At 35.6% G+C, this 11,519-nt stretch overlaps 3 protein-coding genes and 1 pseudogene across 7 annotated transcripts; 2 read left to right on the forward strand and 2 right to left on the reverse strand.

Moving 5' to 3' along the window:
• Positions 1-219: 219 nt before the first annotated feature.
• On the reverse strand, positions 220-1,322 carry LOC147490027 (uncharacterized; annotated as a pseudogene).
• Positions 1,323-1,497: 175 nt separating this feature from the next.
• Positions 1,498-3,962, forward strand: LOC147490028 (acyl-CoA hydrolase 2-like). 5 transcript variants are annotated; one of them, XR_015202605.1, is made up of 5 exons: positions 1,498-1,624; positions 1,757-1,876; positions 2,779-3,155; positions 3,247-3,323; positions 3,688-3,962. XR_015202605.1 is itself a non-coding variant. In XM_086573372.1 (5 exons), the coding sequence occupies exons 2-5, from the start codon at positions 1,796-1,798 to the stop codon at positions 3,699-3,701; spliced, it is 270 nt and encodes an 89-aa protein (XP_086429498.1). In that variant the 5' UTR covers positions 1,498-1,624; positions 1,757-1,795; the 3' UTR covers positions 3,702-3,962. The 5 variants fall into 5 exon arrangements, 2 of the variants coding, with proteins under 2 accessions (XP_086429498.1, XP_086429499.1); XR_015202607.1 differs by having other exon boundaries at positions 2,779-3,151; positions 3,678-3,962; XR_015202606.1 differs by having other exon boundaries at positions 2,779-3,151.
• A 735-nt stretch (positions 3,963-4,697) lies between these two features.
• LOC147490029 (uncharacterized) lies at positions 4,698-5,428 on the reverse strand. The gene is made up of 2 exons (XM_086569793.1): positions 5,348-5,428; positions 4,698-5,154 (listed from the first exon to the last, which is right to left on the reverse strand). Exons 1-2 carry the CDS (start codon positions 5,399-5,401, stop codon positions 4,741-4,743), a joined length of 468 nt encoding a protein of 155 aa, XP_086425919.1. The 5' UTR covers positions 5,402-5,428; the 3' UTR covers positions 4,698-4,740.
• A 1,785-nt stretch (positions 5,429-7,213) lies between these two features.
• LOC147490030 (patellin-6-like) lies at positions 7,214-9,790 on the forward strand. Its single transcript, XM_086572941.1, has 4 exons — positions 7,214-8,444; positions 8,516-8,640; positions 8,976-9,117; positions 9,327-9,790. The coding sequence occupies exons 1-4, from the start codon at positions 7,707-7,709 to the stop codon at positions 9,582-9,584; spliced, it is 1,263 nt and encodes a 420-aa protein (XP_086429067.1). The 5' UTR covers positions 7,214-7,706; the 3' UTR covers positions 9,585-9,790.
• The last annotated feature ends 1,729 nt before the right edge of the window (positions 9,791-11,519 follow it).

An 11,519-nucleotide genomic window follows, 5' to 3' on the forward strand; every position in this document is an offset into this window, starting at 1 on the left:
CAGAATTTTAGAACCACGCATGAAAGTCAACGAGCGTGATAACAGAAGGTCTCCACATCTTGACCAAAAAGTCGAGTGTGAGAAAGAGAGGGAAAATTAATCATGGACACGAACGCAGGTGAATTTAATTAAACATTCATTGATTTTTTTTTTTTTTTGACACGTTACAATTCCTGATTCAATTTTTTTTTAAAAAAAATTTCAACTTGTAACTTTCAAACTATGGTTCAACCGAACACATTACACTGTGATACAAAGCTCAAGATTGAAACAAAGAAAGTAAAGGGGATATAAAAATTTGAAACTCCCTCTTCTATATCAGTCTACATTGTATTTTTTCTGCTCACAGCAAATTCCATGAGGTATCAAGACTTCATAAATGCAACACTAATCCACATTATGAAACCCTGGGAGAAGAGAAGTGATGAAGCCAACAATGATAGTCTGAATCTCCTTTACAATTACCCTCCTGTTAAAGCCGTTTTGTTCATCAGGTTCCACCTGGTTATCATTTTCAACTGATCGATTTTCATTCTCTCCCTGATTCTCATCTCCAGGTTGTCCCTCAACTCGAGCAGCGTTTTAACCATCTGGCCTAGCAGCACCAAGAGCATTCTCAGCCCTAACAGGAGGTTGTGGTTGTGGAGGTGCCGCTGCCCTATGCATGCCTTGTGAAAGCCACCGTATCAAAGGAGTGAGAGCTCCACCGATAGAAATAAAACGGTCTTTGTGAAAACCGTAAGTGGCAAGTCTCTGTTTTTGATCCATCTTGGTTGAACGCGAAAAAATGACAAAGAACCAACTTCAGTATCAAGAACAAGTCAAGTTGGAATGCGAAGTGAAATCTCCTTACACCAACTTGTCTTTGTGGTGCATGTTGTTGCCGCCCCTCTTGTCCATGCTCGTCAGTCATCGCTCCATCCTCAGCAGTAGTTCTCCTTGTGGGTATAGTGTAGTTAAGAGGAATTAGTGTGTTGGAAGGAATTCCAGACATCGGAGGCATAAATGGGAAAGTGGGCATAGCATAAAGACCAGCACCAAGGTTAGTCTGTTGCTCTTGATTTTGCATAGGAATTAAACATGTCACAAATGCAGGGCACATGATTGGAAACATCATCTTGATATCACCATTAGGAGATGTTGGGAAACCAGCTGGCACCTGAGACTGCTTTGTTGATTTGGGTATTGAGGACGAAGAATTTGCTTCCGTCGTCGCCATTATTATTGCTAATTCAATTGATGCTTACCATTTTTTCAGATTCAGTACTGCAGTTTCTGGGACACATTCCGTTGCTACAAAGACTCCCTAGTTCATCTCTCAAGAAGATTGCACGTGTTGTTCATTTCAAACATTTCAATAAGAATAGAGAAAAACAATAAAATTTAGATTAATTTGTTTTGAATTTGTAACTGTTTGATTGGGATGTTGTGTTGTTGTAGACCACAGTGATCTCATTGTTCGAGAAGGAGATAATGGGGATGGAACTTACTTCATATGGGATGGAGAGGTAACATGTTGTTGTTTATTGATGTAACTGTTCAAGTTTATTGATGTTACTAAATCAATGATCTTGTAGGTACTGTAACTCCTGTTCATGAGGCAGATGTAATTGTTTTGTCTAAGGTATTTACTTTCTTAAATACAAGTGTTATTATGTCAATTTTAGCATATTTACACCCCCCCCCCCCCTGCACACACCGAAAAGCAAGGACGAGATAGATTAGATTCTGATGCATTGTAATTTGATGATGGCAGCTCACCTGCTTGGTGCTGCCTAATAGATACAGTTCTTTAATGAAGCCAAAATCGATATGGAATGTTGATGATACACTATGCTCAATGTTGGAACATTTACTGCATTTGAAGCCAATAGACGTAAGTTTCATTATTCGATTCTTTTACCATCTCGGTATTAGGAGAGGATACTAAAAAAACCACAATCTAATTAATTCATATATTAGATGAACACAACTTTTTCATGAGTAAGATAGAATTTACCAGTATTGTAATTTGTACTCATCCTTTTTGTTTCTGTCTTTTTTAAAGTCAACACTTTTCATGGATTCACTTTTTGAGATGCTCCGAGGTTTGCACAAGTTTTTGGAGGACAACTGGTTGGGCAGGTCTGTTCTAGTCTTCGTTTTTGTTACTTCAGTTTGTCTCAACTCTGTATATCTCTCTTTTCAATCTTATCTTTTGGAGTATAGTCTGATCTAAGAAGAAACTCGGTATTAAAATTTAAAAACATGCAAGTAGCTTTCAAAATCTAACAAAGAAAATAATCCATTTTCCATCTAAGAACCGAAAATTTTGATATAAAAATACTTAAACTTGTTGAAGAGTTAACTTTCACAAGAATGACAACTTCAGCTCTTGAATGGACACAATAAGATTCTTTTTGAACCTTCCTTTAGAGTGCCTCCCATTTCTTTCAAATCTTAGATCAGGAACAACTACAAATGCAACAAACTCTTTTTTTGCTTTTATCTGCAACAAAATCCATTTTAGATCATCCGCCAAATATTTGTGGCAGAAACAAAGAGATCCTTAAAATGGAAGAAGAATACCATACAGATCTAGTAAACTATAGTGAGCCAGTAGTAGATTTAGTGATTCTTTGCATAAGGTGCACATGGCAGCGATAATTTCTCAAATGAATTTGCCTCAGTGATCAACGCTACCAATACATTAATATCTAGTTGATGTTTTATTAATAGATAGTTTTTTTCGCAGAATTCTTAATGCACTGTATCTCTAAAATGTTCTACGATTTGCAGGCCTTGGCTGCAGCATCAAAGACTGTTGATTGCCTTAAGTTTGTCCATAGTTTGCAGAGTTGTTTTCTTCTTGTTGGGGATCTTAAAGGTGAGTGCATTTTCTATGTCTTAAATCAAATAGTCACCAGGGACGCCGTCACCAGCCGGTGAGATAGCATCAGTAGCTGTTTATGATGGACTGTAGTATCTTATTGCTTCCCTGAGCCACATTTTATAAGCAAAAATGACCCCATCAATGTGGTCCTTTTCAAGATGTTGCTTTCAGCACTATTATTGGAGCTACCGTGCACCATTCAAATCAGAGTACGTGCTTTCTGTGACAATAATGAGATTATAGGTCATAATCCCAGTGCAAAAAAATTGGTCGGCATAAGTAGGTGTCTACTTGTAACCCTTGTGTGGTTCATGAATAAACCTTTATTTATTTGTATCTTTAACATAATCTTGACTTATTTCTTTCACTTGTAGTCAAAATTGGACGGCTTGGCTACCGGGTAACTAAGCAATTTGATCTGGAGACAAAGCAGCGGTCTCTTCTCTTCCAGGTGTTTATCTTTGTCTAATACCATCCGTTTAGTTAACTTCTATGACATTTTTTTACCAGTATTCCATCCTAATGCCTTTGTCAAAAAACATTTTAATAGAGCTAGTAAAGTCACAAAAACCATTGTGGGTTAGCTTGAAGTGATTTGTATGGGCATAAAGTATGCCTTCGTCTATAGAAATTAGTTGTTCTTATCCATAAGCTTTATTCAAATAGTGGTCTAATAGTTGAGGAAGTGCTACTACAAGAGCTGACATTAGCCCACCACACTAACCAACTCATCATTTCTTCAGTTCTTACAACCTAATGAAAAGTTTCTTAAGAAATTTTGTAATGTTTCTCTCACTTTTTTCAGTTCTTGCCAGGCTTTGTCAAATAAGGGGTGATATCGTGGGAAAAGTTATGGGAATTGCAGATGTGCACCCCTGAAACTGATGGGGGAACACTCGAGAGAGCAATAACAGGCGAGCAGTGACGACCAATACAATGGAATATTCTATGACGGCATATTAGACATCCCAAAATTAGGTTATGTGAAGTCATTTCTATATAAGTTTGATTTGTAAATTGGGATTTTGATTGGTGTCTATATTTTTATACTAATTAATGTTTAATTGATTAATGGTTTTGTTTTTTGTTATTATATGTTGATTAAGTTTGTGGAATGTGATATCTCTATAAGATGGAATATTCATATGTGCTAGAGTTAGATGTGCAGGGTGAATTTTTTTTGACATTTTGACCTGGAAAATAAATAAATATTTATTTATTTTTACTAACAAAACTTTAGTAACGGATATATCCGTTACAAACATCGATATAAATAGCAAGTGACACATCTATTACTAACGGATATATCCATTACACTAATCGATATTAATAGCAAGTGGCACACCTATTACTAACAGATATATTTGTGACATATGAAAATTGATTTCCCACTAGAAAAGTAACTAAAGAAATGCCAAACGTTACTAACACTTACATCCGTTAGAAATGAATAGATTCAACAATTGGCTATCCGTTACAAAGAATTATAGTAACGGATATAAGCGTTACTAAGATTCATTTAAGTAACGATTATATCCGTTACTAAATTTAGCCTAAGTGACTATAACACCCTAGAGTTAACGGATATAAGCGTTAGTAAAAATATAAGTAACGGATATAGCTGTTAGTAAACACCTTTTCTAGTGTAGTGGGTGTTTGGTTATTTGTCGAGAATTGTATTGTATTGTAGTCGGGTGGGTTGCGATTATGTATATGTAAAGACTATGGTTGTTTTGGAAACTTATATACTTATGTATGTTGTCAGTAATGAATGTGTGTTTCTTAGATTTTGAATTTGGTTAATAATGTTGCAGACATGTCTCCAAATATGAAATGTCATCAATTAATTTAGGGAACATTCAGATACATTATTTTGGAACTGATAGCTTCCTGACAAGTTTTGCTAGATCAGTTACATTGCCCTCTATTTGCATCTTAACAAGACTATCAATACATAGCTTCAGTTTACCCTCTTCTTCTATTGGCTTCTTCAATTTACCCTCTTCTTCTGTTGGCTTCTTCAGTTTACCATTTTCTTCTTTTTGCTTCTCCAGTTCATCAAACCACTTAAAGCCACTGCATATTGGTGATCCCTTACACCTAAGAAACCTTTTTCCCATGTTGTGTTCCTGGCCACTCTTCCTAACTACTATGGTTAGCTTGCAACCAGGGTAGACACATGGATAATCTAGCCATTTGCACTGGTACTTCCAATGATCCGATTCTCCACAGTTAAAACAACCTCCAAAACCTTCATTATTGTCACCTGATGCTATTCCTCCCTGATATTAAAACAGAAAAACAAACAAAAACTTAATTTGTATAAACCCCTTTTAATTTGTATAAACCCCCAATTTTTTTACTTTCATTTGTTTTGACTCCTAATTTGGTAGAGGCACACTTCATCCACAAAAGGAGATGAGGAAGTCTGTTATAACTTATAACAGATGCAAAACAAGTTCAAAAATTACTAACCTGACTTGATGAGGCACTTCTAGAACCATCACCACCCATCTTCTCCGAAAACATAAAAGAAACGAGATTGGAGATGAAAACAAGAAAATTGGAGACTAATGAACTCAATTTATAGTGGTTACATCACGAAGGGTAAAATTGGTATTTCACGTATAGTTAAACTTGTTAGAGTCAACTTAATTCAATGACTCTTTTTTAGGGGCATTTTAGGCAATATAGCAAATATGGATGATTTCTGAACGGAGCCAGGATAGAGTGGGGGAGCTTTTGTGATGATTCAAAATTTGGAGGGTAAACACAATAGCATTTCATAAAATGGGGGTTTTCACTAATAAACCCTACATTTCATAGTCTTGACTCTTGATAAGTTGATATATGGTTGAACTGCCTTTACTTTTAAACTTAAAAACAATTAAACTAAAATTAACTCTTAAGCACTCACTCTGAACATTCTCCCATGTATGAGTTGGTCTGGTATAAGAAGCGCGTGTTTAAGCAAACATTTGGTTCTTAAGCTAATATTTGATCGTGACTTATGGTGTTGAATGCAATGCATGCTGCATCAAATATAGAATTATTAACTGACGCAGTTCTTTCCTCAAAACAAATACCATATTTCCACTCTAAATGTCTTTCTTAAGTCTTAACATATCCAAATTTGCCACTTATAGAACCAAATTCACTTCCACATATTTAAGGGCTAACAAAGTGTTTACCTAACCATGGAATTGAAGGTACTAAGGTACTTATTTCCGTGGATTTTTATATCTGTGTGGAAAATGTAGGAATAGCCGAATGGTAGTATTAGGGTCAATGCTCCAAGTTCAATTGATTTGATGCATGCATTCAAATCCTTCATTGAGTAACAAATTTGGCCAACCACTTCATTGACTCGAATGTGGTATGGTTACACGATTCAACGGAATGATCGACAAAATTGTAAACAGCTCCGTGACAATATTAAGTGCCAATTGTGTCAGTGCATATGTTCTTTTTCATGGCCTGCCTGTGATCTGTGTTGCTACATTTGTAGGCCTGAAGGCCAATTTCTGAAGCAAGTGTTGGGCCACCTGGATATCACTCGAGTAAGAAAAGTTCCCTGAAATATGAACACCTGAAGCCCACGAGCCCTTCCTAATCCGTTGAGACGGGCCCCATGTGTACCAGTATATCAGTTCGTACTTTGTAAGTTCGTAGTCCTCGAAATTGGGGAAAAAGTGTGAATTATTAAGGTACACTAATTACTAAGTTAATCCCAAAAAATTCCATGTATATCAACTAATAAACTATTATTTATCTTAATCATTTTATAGACCTTGAGAGTTGAGACATAGTCATTTCGTTCACTTGCTCCATCCACAGACCACAATGCTGCATAAAGTGATAATGGGTCATGCTTTTGATGTTAATGAGGTTCTTGTATTCACATTGACAAATGTTCTTCTAGATCTAGACATAGGAAATAAACTACTGTTCAGAAATTTACACAAAAAATTACCAAAAAAAAAAAAATTACACAAAAGTTTTGAATTTCCAAGTGTCTTCCCTGAATCTCCCGCAATGTTTCAGGATAAGCCAAAATTTTGAATTCTTAACTCGTTAAAACATCTCAAAATTGTGAACTCTATGTTACTTGGATACAATTTAGTCAATCACTCAGAAATTGCGCCGATTCATTTTCAATTATCAGGTGTTTAGAATCTTTCACTTAGTTTAATACTTTAATAAGCGTGCTTAGAATGTAGGACCATAAATGGGAAAATGAAGCCTTTTGTGGGTCTCATCGTGCACGCCCGACATTTAGATTCCAAATAGATCGGCTTAAAATCAGTATTTGTAGCAAAATGCCACCACGGCCAAAAAAATATCGCATGATCTTCAACATTTATCACCTAAATTGTTCAATGTATTCCTGGGCTGTGGTGGCCATTTGCTGCAAAAAATACCAATGCCTCGACACTCGACAGAACTCAGTCACAGAAGATGAGAACATATATATCAGACAGCGCGAACCGTATATTGGAATTTTGGACTTAGTAGTAGACTAGTAGCCATTAGCTTAGTAGGGAGCTGCAGTGTTGAAATTTTGAAAACCAAGCCAAAAAACAATAACAGCTATTTAGCTTGAAATGGCTGGACATGATGATTCATGATTGATTAGACAGCAATGATTTACAGCACGCAATTCCCTCTCAATCACACTCCCCACTCTGCTTTCTTCTGTTCCCTTTTCCTCTTTTCTCAGTTTCTCTGCAACAAAACAACAACCTCTTTTCTCAGTTATTATACCCTGCATTTCTCCAAGAAACAAAATCAAAATAAAACCGTTTGAAGGAAAACCCACATTTCATCAACATCAATGCAAGCTATGGAGGAAGCTTCATCACCATTGCCCCTCCCACAAACTCTAAAAGAACATCCACAAGCCTCACCAAAGCCTTACAAGAAGAGCTTTGTTTCTTCATTAATTGATGCTACTTCATTCAAGTCACCTTCTTTTAGAGAGGACACTTATGTTATATCTAAGCTGAAATCCCCAGAAGCAAAGGCTTTGTATGAACTAAAAAAGAAGCTTTCTAGTAGTTCTAATGAGTCTGCTTCAATGTGGGGTGTTTCTCTTTTAAGTGGAGATGAAAGAGCTGATGTTATACTTCTAAAGTTTCTTAGAGCAAGAGACTTCAAAGTTTCTGAGGCATTCACCATGTTAAAGAAATGCTTAACTTGGAGAAAAGAGTTTGGTGCTGAAAATATAAGTGATGATGACTTGGCGTTTAAGGAACTTGAAGGGGTCGTTGCTTACATGTATGCTTGTGATAGAGAAAGTCATCCAGTATGTTATAATGCGTATGGAGTGTTTAAGGATAAAGACATGTATGAACGAATTTTTGGCGATGAAGTGAAGCTTAAGAAATTTCTTAGATGGAGAGTTCAAATTCTTGAAAAAGGGATCAATCTTTTGGATTTCAAGCCAGGTGGAGTGAACTCAATTATTCAAGTTACTGATCTCAAAGATATGCCCAAGAGAGAACTGAAAGTTGCTTCTACCCAAATTCTGTCTTTGTTTCAAGATAATTATCCTGAAATGGTTGCTAGAAAGGTAAGTGCTGCTTTTTGAGATTGAATCTGCTTAGAATCTCAGTGTTTCTAATCTGAGTTTTGGTGATGCAGGTTTTTATTAATGTTCCATGGTACTTTACTATGTTGTACTCCATGTTTAGTCCTTTCCTTACTCAAAGAACTAAGAGCAAGTTTGTGATTTCTAAGGAAGGGAATGCTGCTGAGACCCTTTACAAGTAAGTTAATCATTGCCGGAAATTTTAAAACAAATTTGTAGCTTCCACCATGTTGTATTGTTTAAAAACTAAGAAGAAGATTTTGAATGGTCTTGGTAGTTTGGTCATTGGTGGTAGGGTTGCTATTTCTTTAACTTGAAACATTCCTTGTCCACTTCCTTTTCAGATACACCCACTTTTTGAATTTGAAAGATCTTCCTATTAATGAATTTACATTACTTAATTATAATTTGTAAACCTGATTGGGATTTTAAATATTGTTGCTCTAGCTTAATTTTGCTACTCTTTTTTTAGTTTATGTAATTAATCTAAATTTATCAATTGTTGGTGATTAGGTTTATAAAACCTGAGAATGTGCCAATCCAGTATGGTGGACTTGGTCGCCCAAACGAACTAGAGGACGGTCCGCCTAAACCAGCATCCGAGTTTAATGTCAGAGGAGGAGAGAAAGTGAACCTTGAAATTGATGGAATTGAGGTATTCATGTGTTAAAAATGTTAATTTGAGTTCTGTACATTAAGGTTAAATGCAGACATAATAGCACCCAAAACACCTTAGGCTTGGGCCAAATGGGTGCTGCCTGCACCTTTTACTTCATAGTTTTCGATTGATTCTAATTTGAAAAGTGAGTTGGGTTAAGTTAACTGACCACCTTTGATTGTTTTGAATTGTTGCATTGTTTTTAGTGTGGTGCAACAATAACTTGGGACATAGTGGTGGGAGGATGGGAAGTGGAATATAGTGCTGAATTCATACCAATTATGGAGGGAAGCTACACTATTGCCATAGAAAAGCCAAAAAGGATTGATACACTAGAAGAACCAATTCACAATTCTTTCACTCCTAGAGAAGCTGGTAAGATGGTTCTCTCAATTGATAATACAAGTTCTCGGAGAAAAAAGGTTGCTGCTTATAGATATTTTGTACGCAAATCGGTATACTAAACACAATTAGTCTTAAATAAATTCCCCATTTTGTGTTTCACAATGGCGGTAGAGATAAATGCTTAGATGTAAAACTTGGTATTACATTACGCACTTCTATAGTAGCTATTTGTTTGTTAAGTTGGAAATTTATGTTTAAGAGAATCTAGTAATCTAGTATCATGTTTATTTGGTTTTGTTAAATGTGAAAATTATGTTTAGGAGAATCTGGTATCATGTTTTATTGTTTCTCTGAAAAAATGTTTTCTTAAATGAGCAAATATGTAATGGTGAACTGTCTATGTGTTAGGCTAAGTCTAATAGTGTGGCAAAATATCAAATACGACGAAAATTGTGATTCAATGGTACGTTAAAATACTAACTCGCCAACGTTATTTGTATAAGTTTATTTATCTATACAGCTAGTTTTAACAATATAATGTATGGTCTGCACGGCAGTAGAAATGGGAATTACATTTGTATCTTTATTATTTTATGTGTATACTTAAGAAAAAAAAAACAAAAAACCAAATGGGAAAGAAAAAAAGGACAAAATGGAAAAATGAAAGAATGAAAACAAAAAATCCATGGTTTTGGGAGTGGCGGTTACGGAGTCGTTTGGTGTGGTTTGTTAGTTGTGGACTATACAACAATCTCGATCTCGAGAAGAAATTTTCCCATCCAACGGCTATTTGCCTTGATCTCTTCAAATTTTTTGAGAGAATTATCTCTCCTTACCGGATCTAGTTTTTCGTTTTTTTTGGTTTGTTTGGTCTGTTAATACTTGGATCACCTTATTTTCTCCGTTCTGACTTCTGAGAGGTTAAATAAAGAAAATCAGAAGCAGATTGACCTAACACGTTTGGAATCTCTACAAATTGGGCTCATACTCCAAAACAAGTCCCTTTCCGTTGAAAAATGTGGTGCATCACCTGATCCCAATACCCAGCCATGAACTTGTTGTGTGGACTGAATGATGAGAAGCATGCTGTAGCCTGTAGTGTTTGCGTATAAAGAGAATCATCGGTAGCCTGTAGGGTCTGACGGTCTGTACTATGTAGTCTTGACTTTTAGGACAGACAGTCACAGTGTCGTTAGTGTCGCTTTCTAGGAAAGTTGAATCTTAAGTTACGGAAGAATGTATGACAATTTCACAGTTCACACCTTTAAATTTCAAATCCAATTCGAAATTCCGATACCGATCAGTCAATCAGGCTATTCCGCCTATTCAAAGATCTAGGATTCCACATTCCAGGCCTCTAGATTATACAAGTCTCGTTTAGTTTGATCAGTTTGAGACTTTGAGTGATGCTTACGTTCACGAAAAAATGAGTAATTGGTAGTGCATAGGCAGTGTGCAAGGCTAGGCTTTCAATAGTTACCCAGCATAAAAAAGGCTTTCAATAGCCTATCACTAAAAAAAAAAATCATGATTTCTTGTGTTTGTCTTTGGGAATGGTCCAGCGTAAGGACCAAAATATTGAATTCGGAGAATATCATCTACTAAAAAAACGAGATATATTGGAAATATCAGATATCTAATTTTTTTTTTTTTTGTTGAACAGTCAAAATTTTGTTTTGTATATCGATATATCGAAAAATATTAAAAATATTGTCAATATATATAAAAATCGGTCAAAGTCAATAATTTATATCATATATATCAATTAATATATATTGATATTTCAAAAATTGCGATATATATTGGCAAAACAGGATTTAATATTTAGTGGAGATATATCGAATATTTTCATCTTGTGTACCCAAAAAACGAAATATATCGACGATATCTCAGAAATCTTGACAATATTTTGGGCCTTGGTTCAGCGGACCTAAATAAATTTCAAACACAGACAAACACTCAATTGAAAACTTTTTAGCCCAATAGCTGTACTTAACACAAAAGATGTAGTTCACATTCACAATTACATAGTTGTGGACTTCTGGGCTCTGGCA

This window comes from Coptis chinensis, chromosome 7, assembly GCF_015680905.1.
Source record: "Coptis chinensis isolate HL-2020 chromosome 7, ASM1568090v1, whole genome shotgun sequence".
Lineage (NCBI taxonomy): Eukaryota > Viridiplantae > Streptophyta > Magnoliopsida > Ranunculales > Ranunculaceae > Coptis > Coptis chinensis.

Bases quoted from the DNA above. Each gene is read 5' to 3' on its own strand.
- LOC147490028 (XM_086573372.1), top strand. From the start codon at position 1,796: ATGAAGCCAAAATCGATATGGAATGTTGATGATACACTATGCTCAATG. The intron at 2,867-3,246 runs GTGAGTGCATTT...TTTCACTTGTAG, and splicing joins TCTTGTTGGGGATCTTAAAG to TCAAAATTGGACGGCTTGGC. The intron at 3,324-3,677 runs GTGTTTATCTTT...CACTTTTTTCAG, and splicing joins AGCGGTCTCTTCTCTTCCAG to TTCTTGCCAGGCTTTGTCAA.
- LOC147490029 (XM_086569793.1), bottom strand. From the start codon at position 5,401: ATGTTTTCGGAGAAGATGGGTGGTGATGGTTCTAGAAGTGCCTCATCA. The intron at 5,155-5,347 runs GTTAGTAATTTT...TTTTAATATCAG, and splicing joins GAAGTGCCTCATCAAGTCAG to GGAGGAATAGCATCAGGTGA.
- LOC147490030 (XM_086572941.1), top strand. From the start codon at position 7,707: ATGCAAGCTATGGAGGAAGCTTCATCACCATTGCCCCTCCCACAAACT. The intron at 8,445-8,515 runs GTAAGTGCTGCT...TTGGTGATGCAG, and splicing joins CTGAAATGGTTGCTAGAAAG to GTTTTTATTAATGTTCCATG. The intron at 9,118-9,326 runs GTATTCATGTGT...CATTGTTTTTAG, and splicing joins TTGAAATTGATGGAATTGAG to TGTGGTGCAACAATAACTTG.